The sequence below is a fragment of the Vombatus ursinus genome, unplaced genomic scaffold (genome assembly GCF_900497805.2).
Source record: "Vombatus ursinus unplaced genomic scaffold, bare-nosed wombat genome assembly UNPS02014773.1, whole genome shotgun sequence".
Lineage (NCBI taxonomy): Eukaryota > Metazoa > Chordata > Mammalia > Diprotodontia > Vombatidae > Vombatus > Vombatus ursinus.
Window position 1 is genome coordinate 35,840,600 of NW_020954551.1, and position 19,782 is coordinate 35,860,381.

General features: G+C 42.7%; 1 protein-coding gene across 3 annotated transcripts in view; it reads left to right on the forward strand.

Annotated features, from left to right (window-relative positions):
• The window catches only part of ATG7 (autophagy related 7), a 262,756-nt gene that overhangs the window by 201,378 nt on the left and 41,596 nt on the right, over nucleotides 1-19,782 (forward strand). The window contains exon 19 of one of the 3 annotated variants that reach the window (XM_027863696.1): nucleotides 15,251-15,316. The exons of the other annotated variants lie outside the window; for them this stretch is intronic. Coding sequence (XP_027719497.1) covers nucleotides 15,251-15,301 — 51 coding nt within the window. The 3' untranslated portion in view covers nucleotides 15,302-15,316. Of the gene's footprint in view, nucleotides 1-15,250; nucleotides 15,317-19,782 lie in introns of those variants that run through there. 3 annotated transcript variants of the gene reach the window in all.

Here is a 19,782-nt window from a genome sequence, read left to right on the forward strand (position 1 = left end):
CCAGCTCACCCTGTGACTCCAGCAGGGCCAGCTTGGTACTACATAGCCAATCAATAGACTTCAAGCTGAGATTACTCATTAAAAATGGTCATCAAGGATGTTGGACTATGTCAGTTTCTTCATAAGAAATAATTATAACAATTCAGATTAGGCCCAGAGGCAGAGAAACAGAGGATTCCGTGCTAAAGAAAATGAGCTTTCCCCCCTGCACCCACCTCCTCCTTTTCACCCTAGACTTTTAAAGAGAAACATAATTAACTTCAGAGATGTGCATATTGAATCCTTTTCCATGGGCTGCACACTGGACTTTCAAGTTCCTGAATAGCAGTTCCCAACAAACCAGTCACTCATCATTTCCTGTGCTTGCCTGCAGGAATTCTCTGTGATTTTCCCAATAGGCTAAAGTGGTATGTTCTACCCTAAAATGAAAGATGGCAGGCTATTTCAGAAAACACCGCCGTCTATTGTTCACACCACTTGTAGCTCTCATGTACTCTATTTTAGCTGATTGAGTTGTGATACTACCATTTAAACTACTGGCTGTTAGAATGTCCAAAAGCTTTGCCAGCACATAATAACCCTCTTTGTTGTTGAATGTAGACTCTTGGAAATACATGTTTTTAGGCTGGCCATGCTTTCAGAGGTGAACACTAGTTTTTGAACTATGCCATAAAATTGATTGATTCATTTCACAAATCCTTGTCAAGCATTTAGCGGGAGGCATTCTTACACCCTAAAGGAGGTTTACAAAGTGTATCCTTCCGTGTTACTTTGAGCTTCTACTGTAACACAGGTACCTTGACATAACACAAAATTAATACCCGTGTAACATAGAGAATGAAATTTTCTGACATTAAAAATGTGTATTTAGAAAAAGTCATATTAAAACAATCTTTTGCTGCATTCCACTGCCTCCTCTACCTCACTCCTCTCGGTATGTTACACCTTATAAGAAGCTACCTACCTCATCTGCCCCTCCTTCAGGTTCTAGGTAGTAAACATAGTCTTTGCCCTGTAGGAACTTGCCATCTAGCTGGGTATCAGAGACACATATTGTTACTCAACTGTTTGTTTATATGTGGTTAAAGTGCAATGAGTGACACAGACCATATGTGCTATAAAGGTTCAGAGAAGTAGGATATGAATGTAGGATGCAGTGAGAGAAGGCCCTGTGGAGAAGGTGACACTTGCAGTGGGCCAGAGGGTATGGTTAAGTAGCTTGGGAAGAGATGGAGGGGTCTGTTCTTATAGGATTCAGTTCAGGGTCTGTGATCCTATGCGAGCAATGGCAGGCACAGCAGTGCTGCAGTTTACTGTTGCTATTCCTTTGTTCTTTGCGACCTTAGGCTTTAGCTAGAGCAAAGTCATAAATTAACAATTTATAATACATGAAAAGTGGCCCATTTGCATAGTGGCAGGCAAGAACTGCCAAGTTTGGGGCAGAGTTTGATAAAGTATAGAAAGTCTATCAAAAGTTTGATAAACTATATAGGTCATTTAAAAACTTAACTGTAATTGACTTAAAATCAGTTGAATTAGCACAGTGACTTGAAAAAAATGAAAGTAAGAAATATTTTCATTAAGATATAGAAAGGTATATAGAGATACACAGACTATAGGAAACTTCTGGATTCTCTTGTAATGGGTTTTGTTCAACATTTCTGCTTCAGAGAGCTGAATTCCGCTTTGTCAAGCTTTTCTTGGTGAAAAAACTCTACCCCAATAAGTTGTTAATGTTGGACAATTCACTGGATGCTGAAGCACTTGCTTTGAAAAACCAAGAAAGAAACAAGCATTTATTAAACTCCTACTGTGTGTCAGGCACTGTGCTAAGGACTTTAGGGATATTTTCTCATTTGGTCCTCACAACAACACTGGAGGTAGGTGCTATCATTATCATCCTAATTTTATGATTGAGGAAACTGAGGCAAAAAGTTAAGTGACTTACCCAGAGTCACACAGCTAGTAAGTGTCTGAAGCAAAATTTGAACTCAGGTCTTCCTGATTCCAGGTCCAGTGTACCAATTAGCTGCCTAAGGGGAAAAAATGAAAAAAATACCTTGACTTTTTTTTGTAACAATAAACTTCAATTCAGTCATAATTCAAATGCAAAAGCAATTAATCAGAGAGGCAATATGGAACAGTGGAAAGAATGCTGTATTTGGAGGCAGAGCACATGGGTTCAAATCCCAGCTCTTCTGCCTTGCTGCCTTTGTGACGTTGGGCCAGTCACTGAGCTTCTCTAAGCCTCTATTCTTCATCTGTAAAATGAAGGGGCTGGACCATATGGCATCTGGGGTCCCTTCCAGCTGTAAATCTGTGATCCGGTGAATCAGTGATGCCCTGTGATGAATGGCATTTTAAACAATAATAATAATAATAGTAACAAGGGAGCATTTATATAGCACTTAAAAGTTTGCAAAGCATGTTACATGTGTCATCTCATTTGATCTTCACAACAACCCCATGAGAAAGGTGCTAGTATTATTCACATTTTACAGATGAGGAAACTGAGTCTGAGAGGGTGATTTGCCCAAGGTCACACATCTACCAACTGTCTGAAGTAGAATTCAGATGCACTTCTTCCTGACTGCAAGTCCAACACTATCCACTGTGCTACCCCTCTGCCTTGTTTGTACGTAGATAGGTCACTTTTGACATTTAGGGATGGTGTGAGTGACACCTATAACTGTATGATGGATGTCTTAAACGACATAAGTAATTTCTTCTGTCACAGCTCCTACAGAATAGTCCCTTGGTCTAAGCTGGGTCCTCTTCAGTTCATCGTCAGTGTCGGGGCTTTACTCTGTAAGAGCCTTTTTGTTCTCCTCCCCAGTCTATTCCCCCACGATCCAGCTAGCTCCCACTCCACAAGAATGGGATGTTTCCCCACATTTCTGAACTTCACTAACTCACTGGCCATTTGGAATTCTGTAGTCCCAGGAGCTGAGCCAGCCTACTATTTAGGTAAATAAGGGATCTTTCTTTATAAGCAGCTCTTGAAGGGAGTGAGCCAGTATCATAAAAGTAAATAACTATGGTAGGCAACTCCCTTAAAATAAACCAAAGGCCAAATGGTTGTTTGAATATCTTTTGCTCTGGATTATGCATGCCCATTGTTCCATTGGCACAGATAAAAGGTGAATAAACTATAGCTTTGTTTGAAGGTGCTTCCTAATGGGTAACTTAGAAAGTCTGTCTATTTTACAAAGATGATATGCTTGACTGGGGAATTCCCACATAAACTCATGGCTTATTGAGCATGTCAAAATAGCATGAAAATGAACCACATGACATTCGTAGTTCTTCTTGGCTTGCCAAATGAATCACTAAAGGTTTGGTCAGAGGTAGTTATCGATAGTTTTCTCAGGGAGAAACTGGTTGCCGGTGTGGAAATGAGGGTAACCCTCAGGGGAAGTAATCACTCCATCCTAGAGTTTGTGATAGAGAAGGGGAAGGTTGGGAATAGAATTGTACAAACCCTAGACTTTAAGAGAGCAGATTCCTGAGGTTTCATAAAAAGAAGAAGTTAGGATCCTATTGATTACAATTCTATAGGGGATCAGCTCTGGAGAAGTGGGAAGGCCTCAAGAATGAAATTCTGGAGATACAAAGAAAATCTATTCTAATGAGGAAGAAAAAGGGGAGGGGGCTAAAAATACCAATCTGGATACAAAGGAGTCTCACCAGCCAACTTACATGAACAAAGCGGAAGATGTAAACCGGGACAGGTGGGCAGGCAACATGCTTTTATTAAACCCCTACTATACGGCAGGCGCTCTGTTAAACTCTGGAGATAGAAATACAAGCAAAAATAAAGATAGTCCGTGCCTTCAAGGGTCTTTCATTCCAATGGAAGAGGACAATGCACGAAAGGGATCTGGAGAGAGGAGTGGAGAAGCACCGTCAGAGGCAGAACTGGGAGAGGAATGAAAGATGGTCAGCCAGAGTCCCTTCCCAAAATGAAGGCCCCACGAAGAGCTCAGCAGTGAGAGACAGGGGTCAGAGAAGCAGAGGAATATTCCAGGGTGAGAAGGCAGTTGAGTTATAATGGAGAAGTCTAGAAACGCAGAAGCAGAGCCAGATGGGGAATGAAGGTTGGTCAGCTGAGGCCTGGAATCCTGAAAAGGGCATGGAACAGAGGAAGAGTACAAAACCATGACATGGTGAAGATGTCGTGATTGTTACTGCTTAGAATAAGCTAAGTCTGACCAAGAAAGTACCAAAAAAGTGGCAAATGTCAAAGCTGAGCCACTGACTGGGGATGAGAGGAGAAGTATCACTGTAAAGGATAAAAAGCGGTGAAGTTGGTGATAGTTTTTTTTTTTAAATGAAAGAAAATGAAGTCTGAGAACTATAGACCAGTAAGCTTAGCTTTAATATCTGACAGAGGTCTAGAATGAGTTATTGAAAGTCTCGTTAAGAATCCCTGGTACAGAGGGAGAAGAGAAAAATGCCTAGGACTATGGGGTGTACCCATAGTTAGTGGGCAGATCCTGGAGGAAGATCCAGCAAAAGAGAATGAGAAGGAGCAGTTGGACAAGTAGGAGGAGAACCAGGAAAGAAAAATGTTACAAAAACCTCGAGAGTATGCAGAAGAGGGCAGTCCGCAGTGTCAGAGACAGCAGAGAGCTCAAGAAAGATGAGAACTGAGGAAAAAAAAACACCAATAGATTTGTCAGTTCTTATCCAGCCTTACTTCCTAGCTGTGTGACCCTGGGCAAGTCACTTAACCCTGTTTGTCTCAGTTTCCTCATCTGTAAAATGAGCTGGAGAAGGAAATGGCAAACCACCCCAGTATCTGCCAAGAAAACTCCAAATAGGGTCACAAAGAGTTGGATGTGGCTGAAAAACTACTAAGCAACAATAACAAAGTGCCATATTTGAGTTCAGCTTCTGCGAAATGTTACTAACTACCCCCTTCCTCTTACTGCCGAAGCCCAAAGAACCTTGCACCAAAGGTTCTGACAATTTCTTTGATTGTATCCTTTCCTTGATTACATCCTTCCTTTGATTACCCCTGTCTGCTACAATCTTTCCCTAGAGACTGTAAGTCTTAGACCTTCCCTTAAGTGAATTAAATAGTTAAGTCCTGTTACTTTATGCATTATTGGTCTGTCTGGTTTTCATGAATACCTCTTTTAAGTCAAAAAAATTGATGGAACGAACTTGTTAGTATGTTGTGTCTCCTCTATAAAATGGAAGCTTTTTAAGGACAGGGACTATCCTTTTTTTTTTCCCCCTTTCCTATGCCTAGAGCCCAGCATGGTTCCTTTTTTTTTTTCTTTAAGTAACCCAACATACAATTTTCTTTTTTTTTCTTTTTTAATTTTTTTATTAATTTATTTTGATTTATCAATAATCACTTCCATATGCTTTTGAGTTTAAAATTTTTCTCCCCCTTCCTCCCCACCACCCTCCCCAAGACGGCGCACAATCTGATATAGGCTATACATTTACATTCATATTAAACATTTTCACATTAGTGACCAACATATAATTTTCAAAACTGCTTTACTTGTGTTTGTGATTCTTTCTTGCATTTCTTCTGTTCTCTTCTATGGTCACATGTGTGTGTGCCTGTCCACGTGTGTTTAGAAGCCCCCTCTCCTAACACCCTCTTGTCCCCCCTTTTGATAAAAAGAAAAAAGCAAAACCCCAGTCCATTACTTTGAGCTAATAAGGGATTTAATATATTGAGCTGGCAGCCATGGAAGAAAGATTTGGTACCGTGCATTTTGGAGAAAAGCAGTGTTTAATTAAATTCTTCTAGTACTAAGCATTTCTACCTACATAGAGAGAGAAAATCTTTCATAAGGCATATTTGGGTTACAATATATAGTCTTCCCAAACAAAGACAAATTTCCACAAAAAGATAAAACATAGTTACTGAGCTCAGATGAAAGCTAACAGTTTTGGTAATCAAACAGAACACTGGTTACTTAAAGTATTGATGCATCCTGGAGGATCATTTCCCCAAATGATTTAATCTAGTCAAGGGTAGAGATAGATAATGACCTTAATTAGATTAAAGTGTTAATGTTGTAAGTCTGCTTAGGACCTTAATCCATTTTTTTTCTCTATAATTTTTAATTGTTTTTAAATAAGTTTCTATTGATGTATTTTGTCTTTATATCACCTCAGTTTTTACCAGTGTCTTTCCCCCACCAGAGCCACCTCATATAGCAAATAGTAATTTTTTTTCCATTCAATTTTATTTTTAGTTCCAGATTCTTTCCCTCCTCTACCCCTCACTCACCCATTGAGAAAGCAAGAAATACAAATATGAAGTCATGCGAAACAAACTTCCACATTAACCATGTTCCCCCCCAAAAAAAAAAACAAGAGAAAGAAAAATATGCTTCTCTCTGTACACTAAGACCATCATTTCTCTCTCTGGAGGTGAATAGCATTTTATATCATGAGTCCTTTGGGACTATGATGATCATTGTATTGATAGAGTTACTAAGTCTTTCACAGTTTATTACCCTTACAATATTGTTGTTACGCTGTATACCTTTCTCCTAGTTCTGCTTACTTTACTCTGCATCAGTTCATATAAGCCTTCCCAGATTTCTTTGAAACCATCCCCTTCATCATTTCTTACAGCACAATATAGTATTCCATCATATTCCTATACTATAACTTGTTCAGCCATTTCCCAAGTGTTGGGCATCCCCTCAGTTTCCAATTCTTTGCCACCACAAAAAGAGCTGCTATAAATATCAGATAGTATTTTTCAGACAAAAAAAGGAAAAAAATCAACATAACTGATCAATATGTTGAAAAAAATCTAGAAATATGTGGAACGTACATTTGCAAATCTTTGCCAAGAGGTGGGGTAAGAGTGTCTTTTTATAGTTCTTCAATATATTTTTAATATAAATTTCCAGCATTTACTTTTGATTTTTTTGGTGGTTCTATTTATGTTGTCGTAATTACTGGGTATATTGTTTTCTTTGCTCTGCTTACTTCACTCTGCATCAGTTCATGTAGATCTTTACATGCTTCTCTGTACTTATCACATTCATCATTTCTTAAGCATAGTCAGTTCCAATTGGTCAACGCAGCTCCTTCCTTCTCTCCCTCCCTCCTCTTCCTTTGTCCACAAAGGCTATCATATTCTTACCTACAGGTGCTCTGCCCAAAGGAATGTAAGTTTTGATCTCTGAAACCTTGCAAGATATCTTGGGGTTTATAGGCTAGATTTCTTTCTTAAGGACTGTGCCTTAAACCCAAATCACTCTACCTCTCATTGATTGGTCAACAATAGGTCCCCAGCCCAAGCCTCACTTGGTCATTTGGGCCCTGATGGCTCAGAATAAGTGTAAATAGCAATTGTTTCTTTTTTGGCCAGAAACCCTGAGGGTCGTCCCCTCCCAGATTGTTTGTTTTTTTATTTTTGTTTTTTTTCTAACTAGGTAAAAGAGGCCATTCTTTACCTCATTTCTTACCTAGCCTTAATGACTGAATGGGTGTTGCCTCAGTCTAACTGAGACCTGGGAAAGACCTTAATTTAAAAAGGCCAAGGTCTCCCACTACATCTGGGGCCGCTTCTAGTCATCCAGAAGAGAGAGTGAGGCTGGTGACTTTGCACAGCCCTCCCTCACTTAAATCCAATTCACTTGCAAGTCACCATATTGCCTTCCTGGTATCCTCTTCGAGAATGAAAATCAATCGATCACGAGAGCACAGTAGTATTCCCTTACGTCTAATCCATTCTTTTGGGCCTTAGAGTTCCTTCTTAAACTTTTACCCAGTTTCCTCTGGGTAAAAAGAATTTAGAGCAGAACATTGTTTTCCTAGAAGTTTGAGTTAAGTATTAATAAGGTTTTCTTCATTCTGCTAAGTCTAGGAAAGATATCAGAATGGAGAATTATTTCTTAATACTTCTAAAAGGGGAAAGGGGGAGGAAGCTTTCATGTGCTTCTGATGAGGATGGGAGCTAGATCCCCAAAAGGAAAGACCCTGGGCTTTCCCACAGGGCCAAATCTCTGGAATTTGCCTGAGGCTGTAATCCCATCAACTGGCCTTCCATTGTGGCTACACCCAAGCTACCCTTAACCTAGCCTAGCCCAGCCCTCCCTATGGCCCCTGGCCACTTCCCACACTTAATCCTAGCTAGGCTCCATTCTCCCTTGGCCCCAGGTCCAGGTCCCTGGCTTCCTATTACCTCACAGCCCCCCCAAGACTACTTGGCCACTCCCAGATCCCTCCCACAGTCTTTCTATATACAAGGTCCATCTTGTCTCCATTAAGATGCTCGGATTCTTAGAATCTAGCCAATACCTCACAGAGACTCTCAGATTCCTCAAGAGTCTGGCTAATATGGCGGATCTTTAATAAACCTTGTTTTTGGCTGAAAGAAGGCTTGGGTCAGATTCTTTCAGGCAGGACCCGCATGTCATGATCTCGGAGTCCCAGCACCCCTAAACCTCTAGACCTCATTGCTTCCACTTTGGAAACTTTAATGTGCTTCCCCTAATGGCCTTGGAAGTGGATCATAAAGTTCCAGGATAATTTCAATAAGCAATCAATCAACAAGCATTTATTTCAGCGGACAGAGGTGAAGAGTGAGGGATGGGAACAGGGCATGAGAAGAACATAAAAGGCATATATAAAGGTACACTAGTGGGAGAGAGTGGGATGAGAATGGAGAATGGGGGGCGGGTATAGTTCAATTTGGCTAGAACATGGAGAACTGGCAATAGTCTGAGATAAAGCTGGAGAGGTAGATTGACCTTAGATTATGTCATACCTTCAGTGCCAGACAAGGAGTTTGGATTTCATTTGATAAGCATTAAGAAACAATAGAAAGGGTTTGAGCTGTTCAGTAACAAGATTAGACCTATGCATGAAGGAAAATCATCCTGGCAGCAGTGTAAAGCTAATTTTTTTCATTGTCACATTGATCATTTTGAAATTAATTTTTATCATTAAAATAACTGAACTTGAAAAAGCATCCTTAACCTAAAATATTCTATCTTAGTGGCCCATGCCATACAAGACTCATCTGCCATTCTTAGTTTTCAAACAAGTTTAGAGAAAGAAAATGAGTTATTTTGGGTTTTCCCCCCTCCATCTCTATGGTCCAAACACCAGGCAACACTTTCTATGTTTAGGCAGAGGTAAAATGCATGGGAGATGCTTGATTTAGAGTAATGGGAAAACCTGCTCAGGCTTCCCCTCCGGGAGCACTCAACATTGACTGGCCTTTAGGAGGGAGGGAGAAATAAAACATTATTTACAGTATTGCCCTCGCACTGATTTCCTTTCACATGCTATAAAGGAAGTGTTCTGGTGATATTGGCAAGGAGCGAGCAACAAAGGCTTTAAGATGTCAGTTCTGGAAACAAAACTTCACGTTATGATGTTAGAATAATTATACTGAACTTGATCTGTAATTACTTCCAAATCAACAGTTACTAAATCCAGCTGACTTGGGGTGGAGGGAGGGTGGATGGTAACGAGAGATCTGGATGGGTTTGGATTGGACAGAAGAACTTTAGTTCCCACTTGTTTGGTACTCATTGCAGGGGGCCTTCTTCTCTTCCTCTCCCTTCCCCCTTTCTTCTCTGTAGCCATAAGCACTCTGTCATGTTGACACTAGCGATGGGAACACTCTGATTTAAAATGGAGTTCAAAGAACAGCTTTTATCATCTCTAGCACACAGCCTCGGGCCAAAACTGACAAACAGTTTTAAAAGTCTTGGTTCAGACACAATTTGAAATGTTCCTATGTGACTCCTTGCGAAGGTACCTATCAAAGGCATCCCCATACAAGACCCCTTTCTAGCCTCTGTCCTTCCTCCTGTGATCTCCCACCTGGGGGCTCCCACCCATCCTTAGCTCAGTTGAGTTCAATCACAGCCCTCGTCATCTGCCTCTTAGTCTTATTGGCTGGCCATCACTGCCCCTCCTGCATTCTCCATTCCAGTCAAACTGACCTGCCGGCTGTTCCCTTCATACAACATAATTGCATGTCCTCTTCTATATCTTTGTACCTGTGGCTCCCGCTGTCTAGAATGCTCTCCTTTCTCGAAAACCCCTGGCCTCTTAAGTTGCCACTTTTTAATCCATCCCCTCCAGTTATTAGTACTCTCCTTCTGAACTTATTTGGGTCGTTTTGAACATACTTCACATTTACTGTCTATGTTATACCCCTTCGGTTTCCAATTCTTTGCCACCACAAAAAGAGCTGCTATAAATATCAAGCAGTATTTTCAAGACAGGAAAAAAAATCAGCATAACTAATCAATACATTGAAAAAGTAATTTGTAGATTCCTTGAAAGCAACAACCATTTACTTTTTTGTCTTTACATCTCTAGTGCCTTATGATACATGCTCAAGCAGTGTTGGTGGAATTGAATGAAATGTTTCTGAGGTCTGCTATGTCCGAAGTACGGTGTTAGGTGGTAGAAATATAACGATGAAAATCACAAGGTTCTGACCTCGAGGATCTAATAATCTGGGGTGGATAGCATGTGCACAGGGAGGTGTAATCATAACACAAAGTGAGGTGTGATGTACACAAAGAAGATACTCAAACAAGGCACCGTTGGAAAATGTGAGGTGTAAGAGAACTCTCTTAGCCAGGGAGATCATGGAAGTCTTTATGGAGCAGGCAGGCCGAGCTTTAAAGAAAATGAGTTCATCAGGCAGTGATGAGGAGGGAAGGTATTCCAGGCATAAGGGACAGACAGCATGCAAAGAGGCAGCAATATCAGCAGAGAACAGCAGGGAGGCCAGTTTGGCCAGAATGTACAGTCTTGGAAGCAGAATATATGAAAAAAGGCCAGAACAGTAGGTTAGAGCCACAGTGTTGGGGGCCTACGGCTGATGGTGGACTGGAGGGACCAAGCAGTTATTCCTCCTAGACATCAACCTCTGACATAGGAGGCTAGTTCTGTGCTATTACCAGTGAATGTATTTGAATTCTGAACATTTACTTTCTGATTCTGTCTTCCAGTGAGTTGTAACCCTGTGCAAAACAAAACAAAACAAAACAAAACAAAATAAAAACCAATGGCATTTGTTGTATTTTTCTCTGCAAAACATGATTCTCATAAAGAAGGTACAGGCTGTTTATGAGCATACTAATAAATGCCATGCATTCCAGGTCTGTAGCAGATTCCCCAACGTCCCTTCACCTTCTAGTTAAGTTTTATTTCCTAAGCATAATTAAGAACATGTCTTTCTGCTGAGAGCAAATATAAAAGAACTTCTGGGATCATACACTCAATCTGGCTCAGGCAGGATTCATTATGAAATTAGGGGCCATTCATTTATCTCCCCAAATCATACACCACTCCTCTTTTTGCAAAATTAGAGGGCTTTTTGGTTCCTTCTCTTCTGAGTATTTGACCTTGCACATAAGTCGGCGCCTCAGTAAGTATTTGTGGGTTGGCTGATTTTACTTCCTTGTTATGATCAGTACCAAATTAAATGCCAACTCAGATCCCAGGATTCAAATGCCACCCAACCTGAGTGAATGTGTGTGGGGAAAGGGGTGCAGCAACTTTGACTTTAAGTATAGAACACAAATTCACCTCCCAACCTGGAACATTCTTGCTAAATTCCATTGTTTTCTCTTAGGTAAATTGCTGTATCCCCTAGGTTTCAGGATTTGTTGTGATATTTATGTTGTATTATGGGTTTTTAAAATTTTTATTGGGGCAGCTAAGGTGGCACAGTGGATAGAGCATCGGCCCTAAAGTCAGGAGGTCCTGAGTTCAAATCTGGTCTCAGACCAAACACTTGACACTTCCTAGCTGTGTGACCCTGGGCACGTCACTTAACCCCAATTGTCTTAAAAAAAAATTATTAAACATTTCTCAGTTACATTTTAGTTTGGTTTGGGGCACCCTCAGGAGTTTTTATGGGCCACATGCAGCAAGCAGCCACAAGTTTGGCCCCTCTGTATTAGAGGGTATGATGGATGGGCCAGTACTTTTCAGAGATAGGTCTTCATAAGTAATTAATACAGTAAAGTTGGACATAATTATTTTTCAAGAATCTACAGGCTAATGGGCCAAACACAAAATCAATCAATCAAACATTTATTAAGCCTTTGATGTAGGTGCTGGAGAAGGTACATAGTTGAGATAAAACCATATCACTACTTTAATGGCATTTGAAATAAGTATTACAGAGCACACTCACCATCATGTCTCTCTCTGTCTTTGGGAGAGAATGTTCTGTCCTAGAAAGGAAGAGCATCAATACTCTAAGAAACATTGGCTTTATTCCCCAATTGGAAGCCCTCTATGGAGTTTAGAATCCCTTTCCTTGTCTCCCATGATCCACACAGCAGAGTTGACATTCTAGACTTCTTGTGGCCTTCTGAGACATTTTCTTTTTTCAGTATTGGAAATACGTCATGAGTAGAATCTTGAGTTCTAGAGTGGGCAATTTCATTTCCTTGTCCAGTGACACCAAACAAAAGAATTCATGACTCCACTCCATGCAAAAATACTGAAGTGAACTGATTTATGACTTGTCACATGTTCTTCTCCCCACCCTACATCATTTTGAATCATTAAAAATTTCTGCCACTTCATGTATCATTCTAAGACCAAGTTTCCCATTCTAATCTTTGCACAGAAGCCATAAATGCTAATCTGGGATGGAGTAGAGACTAGAGACATGGAATCATTCCTGGGATAAAGGGGAGAAGGGAGGGTTTGGAGCAAAGTGGAGGAAATTACTTCTGCTTTCATACAAAAAAAAATTGTACCTATTAAGCATTTTTGATAGTGATAGAATTTGATATTTTAGAAGGGAATTAACACAAGCATCACAGAACTCCTGTTCATATTGGGTTCCCATTGGTGAGTATAGATATGGACAACGGTTTAGCTGTGGCTGCTTTGAATTACTCTGGGTGCCTGTATTTTACTTGTGTTAGTGTTTAAATTCTGGGATGTCTGACTCTTTTAAGTTCTGGGTGTATCCCTCTTTTTTGTGGCTGTGTGTGTGTGTGTGTGTGTGTGTGTACACACACATACACATGCACAAACACACATATACAGAAAACCTAAATTCGTTGAATAAGGGGCTGTTTAAGTACCTTAATATGCGTCACTTGACTCCCTGTTCTCTAACCATCTCCTCTTCACTCTTGTATCCCCTGCAACTCACCCCCAAGTTTGGACCCAGCACCTATAATTACACCAGCTCTGCCATTTCCTGCACTAAATGTCATTCTACTCCCCTTTGGCCTATTCTTCATCGCTGTGACTCTCTAGACCCAAGTGCCCTTCCCAAGGGCACCCAGTGGAATGTTGTGCATTGTCTTCTCCTTGAGGGTGCTTTGATTTTTCAGCTAAATGCTACAGTGGATAGAGCCTGGAGTCAGGGAGGCTTGAGTTCAAACCCAGCCTCTGACACCCGCTGTGTGACCCTTGGCCAGTCATTTAACCCTGTTTGCTTCAGTTTCCTCATCTATACAATGAGTTAGAGAAGGAAATGGCAAACCACCCCACCATCTTTGCTAAGAACATCCCACGTGGGGTCACGAAGAGTTGGATGTGACTGAAACAACTCAGCAGCAACCACCACAAAATCAGTACGTGGAAGAGTTAACTGAGACCAGGACCACGCTGTGGAATTCCAACGTATTTGTGAAAATGCAACCACATTTTCATCTATGCGTAGCTACTAATGGTCTCAGTTAAAGCAAACTACTACAGAAAACAATAAATGTGAACAGAACTCCAGCTCATGACTTTGCTTATCATTCCTCACTCCCAGGATGCCTAGCTGGTGGTTGACTCCGACTATTAGAGCGTTCTCTCATTACCGTTCTGTTAGAGGTTCTGTTGTTTGGGAGTTTAATAGCTAGCACTTTCCTGACTACTGCCTTTATGTGAAAATATTTACTGAGGTTTGGTCTTTACTAGAAAAAGCTAAACTTATCACACATACTTGTGAAATTCAGGCTAATTACAGGAGACCCCAGTACAGACTAAGAGGTAATTACAATAGCAGTACAAACTTGACATTCATGAATGAGTTTGCTTATAACTAGGCTCCATTTATGTGCATTAGTCCACTTTATGCTTGAGGGGTGTGTGTGTATGTATGGAGAGAGAGGGAGGGAGAGGTGAGGGACTGATCTCATACAGGCCTTTAGATGGCTGTGAACTTTCCTGCCTCTAGCAGAGTCCTCCTCCAGGCCCTGCCTCCTCAGAGGATAGAGGTTCTAGATTCCTAACGGAGATTATGCTCTGGGACAAGCTACCACCTGGAACGGTGACTGGTCCAGGCCTGGCACTGGACCAGGACTTTGGTCCAAGGGTCAGTCTAGCAAAGTTAATCAACAAAGGGTGGCCCCTAGGTGACGGGCTTTTTGGGGGAGGGAAGAGAGGCTGCACCTAGCAACTCATTAAATAAGCTACTAAGGCATAGGGGGTCACAGTCTGCCTTAGTAAAAGGACATCCCACATTGATGAAAGTACAGATCTTTGAAGTACTGAAGTCTTGAAGCATTTTACTGACTTCTTAGAGAAATAAGACTACAGACTAGGAGAGAGGCTGGTGTTTGTATTCTTTAGAAGAGAAATGTGTCTATTTGTAATACGGACTTGGGATTTTCTGAAGTAGCATCATCCATGTGGTACCGATGAGGGTGGGCAGCAGTACCCTCCATAACCCTGCCCCATGCTGCCCCTTCAACTATATTTCCCACTTCTTCCCCCAAGACCTTACATCAAGGCCATAGAGACATTTTCCCACGTTAATGCCCTGTCCCATCCTAGTTCCATGCCTTTCCTTATAGTATTTTCCCCACCTGGAATGCTTTCCTTTATTCCTCTGCCCTTTTAAATCCTAACCTGTTCTAGAAAGACCTCACTCAAATCTCACCTCCTCCATGAAGCTTTCCCTGAACACTAAAGTCTTTCTCTGAATTTACTCAAGTATGTACTATACAACGTAGCATGTGAGTAAAATCTGCCTTCCGCTGTCTGCTAATTGGCTCATTATAAGCCCAGTGAGGGGAATGATTCCCTCTTTTACTTCAATATGCTTCCACTGGGCTGTTTCCATATTGGGCCCTTGTTTAAAATTCTCGTTGTTGTTTTGTTGACAGATTCTGCTTACACTGATTGTGCCCTGTCACCTCCATTTGTGTGCCTCCTTTTCTACATCAGTGAACCTGATTAACGAATAGTGCACATTTCTAGAATCAGGTGCTCTTAGAGCTGAGAAGGCATTCACAGATCATTTGGTCTGGCTGTCTTTTTGCAGAGAAGCGCCACGATGGAATATGAGAGCCTTGCCTGTGATTACACAAGCTAAGAAGGGGTCAAAGGAAGTCTCCAGCCCAGATCTCCTAACTCAGGGTCTGATGCTTTTTGCACACTGCTTGCTGTCCTGTTTGTGCTGAATCCAGTCAACACATGTTGTGGTGCACCTGCTATATGTAAGGCCCTATAGGGGATACAAAGCTATATCGCATGTAGTCCCTGCCTTCAAACAGCTACAATTCAGGTAGGAAGAGAGGTGTGAGAGAAGATACACACTTATACACAGTGAGTTGTACAGAAAAAGGTATGGGCATTCAGGATGGAAGGAGGGCTCCCTTTGGGCTGGGGTGGTCAGAGTCGATAGAATTTGACCTGAATCCTCAAGGCTGAATGGGCTGCGGCTTAGCAGAGGGAAGGAGGCAGGGTGACTAAAGGTGAAACCAGGGGCATGCCTTCTAGTTTGGGGGACAGTAATTAGAGCAGTCTGGCTCAGAGAAGGGACCCCTCATTTGACAGAAGCTTAGAGGGCCACTGTGCCCTGCCCGCAGTCACCCAGAGAAGAAGGAGTGAGGTGAGCATCCCAGGCCCAGCTCCCAGCCCCACGTGTCAGGTTCTTTCCATTCTTCCTCTCTGACATGTGGAGAAGAGTCAGAGCTAAACATGGAGAGGTCGCTTAGGGCTTTGCCAATCTGACGTCAGAGTCAGTGAGGAGCCCCTGAGAGTCGAGGGGAAGAGACAACTGGAGCCTAGGTGCGGGGCTGCCCCTCAGACCCAGAATGCTCGTCCCCCTCTCTGCCATGTCTCAGAATCCCGCGTTTCATTGGAGGCTCAGCCGTATGAAGCCCAGCCCAGCCATTCCTGCCCCTCTCTTTCCTGCTTATGGGCAGATGTGAGTGTGGGCTTCAGCCAGACTGCACGGGCCTTGAGGGTGGGGTCTTTGTATGCCCAGAGCCTGGCATATAGTAAGGAATGGGGACTGACACAGGAAGCTCCCTCTGCCAGCACCAATCAGCGCCTTCTCTGTACCTTCTGGCATTAGAGTTGCCCAGAGCACTGGGGGTGAAGTGACTCGTCCTGGGTCCCCAGCATGGCCAGGGCATGTCAGGTGGACACAGCGCTAGCCCAGGGCTTCCTGGCTCTGAGGCAGCTCCCCTTCCCAGGCTCACGCTGCTTCTCCCATATTGTAGGAGCTTAATAATGCTTGTGGGTTGCGTGATTGAGTGGCATCTCCCCTCTGTCATTGGTCTCACACAAGCTTCTCTTTCATCCTCTCTCTTCCCTCAGGAACATCAGCCCTGATGTGGTTGAACACCCAGATGCAGCTCTTTTGCTTAATCTAGTTTTTTTCTTCAAAAATGTGTTTCGATTCTTGCATCTCCCCACCCCAGGTGTGTGCATGGAGTAGACGATGATGCCTTTCTCTTTTGGCTGGAGGGGAGTGAGTTAAAAGCCAGTCATGAGAACTGGATGACCTATTAAGAAAGACACTGCATAGATGTGTTGAAATGTGCTTCCCACCTTAGCAGACGTGACTAAACAAACTTTGTCTGCTTTGAACAATTAGTCTGTTTGTCAGCTCATCTTGCTGCAAGAGCAGAGCCCCCTGCAAGCAGCAGCACGTTGAACCCTGAAAAGATAACTGGGGTGTCTGGGGTCTGGTTTTCCTCCATTGACCATGTTGCCAGTCTATGTGTAGAGCCTTCTAAAGTGTAGTTTTATAAAGTATGACCTTTGTAATCTACTGAAAGGCCTGAGTCAAGCCTTTGCAGAAATGTAGCTTCCAGACCTCCCTTTATTAGTTCCCTAAGAGAGAAAGCTTAATTAGCTGTGAGGCAATCTTTGTTTTTCTCGAAGACAGAAATGCCAGAGAAACCCACATGCTTTCATCAGCACACAGCTTGCCAGGCCCCCAAGTCTGCCTCCTGTTAGCCACTCAGCAAACAGTCAGAGCCTGTGCCTTCTCACAGAGCTACGCAGTACGGCCCCACGGTGGGCCCCAGGGTCTCGTTTATGAAATGTGAGAGGTAGGCTAGATGCCCTTCCAGCTCTCTACCCACGGTCCTGTGCTCTCCTTCCAAGACAAGAGGATGGAGCCGGGACTGGCACCACGGAATCAACGGAAAGGCCGGAGGACGTTTGGCCTGAGGAAGGGGCATCTAAGAGGGACATCATAGCCCTCTTCGAATCGCCAAAGGCCCGTGAATAAGGAAGATGGGTTGGGAAAGGAAGACTTGAATTACAATTAGAGCCGTCCAAAGATGGGATGAGCTGACCTGGGAGGTAGGGATGAGGGGTGTCAAATATGTGGCCGGCAGCACTCCCAAGTGCGACTATACCCATGTTAAAATGTAACTGGGAAATGTTTAACAAAATAAAAACACACTAAGACATAGATAATGTTAATATGTAGTTACACCTACAGGGATCCTTATGTATACTTTGTTGTTCAGTTTCAGGCATGTCCAACTCTTTGTGACCCCATTTGAGACTTTCATGGCAAAGATACTGGGGTGGTTTGCCATTTCCTTCTCAGCTCATTTGACAGATGAGGAACTGAGGCAAATGGGGTTAAGTGACTTGCCCAAGGTCACACAGCTAGTAAGTGTCATAGGCTGGATTTGAACTCAGGGAGATGAGTCTTCCAGGCCTTGGGGAGCGCCCTGTGCACTATGGCACCACCTAGTGGCCCAGTGTAGTTTAGTGGCCCCCATTTCTATTTGAGTTTGACACCACTGGACTAAATGATCTCTGATTCTAGCTTTGAATCCTCTCATCCACGCTTACCATCATTTCTTGTCCAACCACTTCACATACATTGCTGTCTTCAACATCAATCATGACATTTTCCCAGCCAATGACCTTTTCTTCCTTCTTGAAGGACAGTGTGAAGCAGAAAGAAGAAGCAAAGGAAGGCATTCGAGCACAAGTAACGCGAAGCTTAGATGTTGTCAACTGGACCAGAACCGGCCTCTAACCTATGAGTGGTCAGAACCAGACAAACAGGGCAGGCCAGAGACAGGAGAGTCAGGACACAAACAGAAGTTTAATTAATTTCAGAGTGAGGAAAATGAAGCATGCATAAGGAGGCCCCCTCCTAAGAAGGAGGGCTTAACATGCTGGACTAAAGGCAGGTCTTATATACGTCCTGGGCTGGACCATGACATCTTCATTTTTAGGTCTTGAGTTACTGCTCCCACAGACACTGTGGGAACAATATTGTCTCAAGTCTTGGGGGTTGTGCCCACCCTGTGGGGCACAGAACAAGAGTTCTGTGATGGGAACAGGAGTGCAGTACCAAGAATTGTGAATATGATGGATGGCCCTGGGAAATAGGGAGAGCTAAATCCCTCAGTGAACACCTGGTGCTGGTCCAAGCAATACACCTTGCTGGAGGGTGATATCATCCTGAAAGCAAAGGATTATTGTTATGCCAAGCTCAGGGCACAGCCTTAGCTCTGGGAAACAAGGTATCTCCAAAATATTTTGACAATATAGAGGAGAGGATTTGAAGCTAGATAAGGCAGGAAGCTTATTCTAGTGTGAGTAGGAGGGTTGTATTTGGGAAATGAAGCCCAGGAAGTAGGGCAGGGCCAGCTCCAAGGACTCAGATAGATGTGATTGGGTATTTGGCTCTGAAGCTGCCGAAGACAGAGCCATGGTGTTGTCAGGGTGACCAAAACATGCCACCTTCCTCACAGATGTCACCTGACTGGTCTGTTATAAAATCCTTTAAATATGTATTGAGACAAAGCCCAAAGAACCACAGCATGACTTCAGAAAGCCTATTGCTTTTGGGTAGACCGTGCACTAGAGGGGGAGGAGGCTTTGGTGAAGCCATCCTAGAAACAGATGGAGCCACAAAGAAGATTCGCTGGTCATTCCTAAGACCCAAAGAACAGAAGGTCATTTTTTTTCTTTTTTTGGTCTAGGCAATGGGGTTAAGTGACTTACCCAGGGTCACACAGATAGTAAGTATTATGTGTCTGAAGCTGGATTTGAACTCAGGTCCTCCTGAATCCAGGGCTGATGCTCTATCCACTGTGCCACCTAGCTGCCCCCAAAGGTAATTTTCAATACCAGACTGACCAGTCAAACCAAAAGTCCCTGAGTGTCTATGGATGTGAACCATGCTCTAAAAAAACCTCACAGGCTAATTAAATGAGAGAATTCGTGTATATATATATGTATATGTATATATATGTATGTATATATGTATATATATATACACACATACACATATAAGGATATTTATGAATATAGACTGATAACACGTTATAAATATATGTATTTATTTACTTATATAACCGAACTGTTACTTAGGCAGCGAGCAAGTTGCCCAGACAGGAGGTACTGAAAAGTTTAGAAAAAGCAAAGATTGCTGGGCCTGCCACAGTCAGAGAGTGCTTCATAGCAGACATAGGGTGGAGCGAGGGCATTTTTTTAAAAGCACCTACCGTGCGCGCAAGTGTGTGTTTTAGCCTGGGCATCGACAACTGTAAAGCAATTCCAGTCCTCAGGGAGCTTACACTCTAA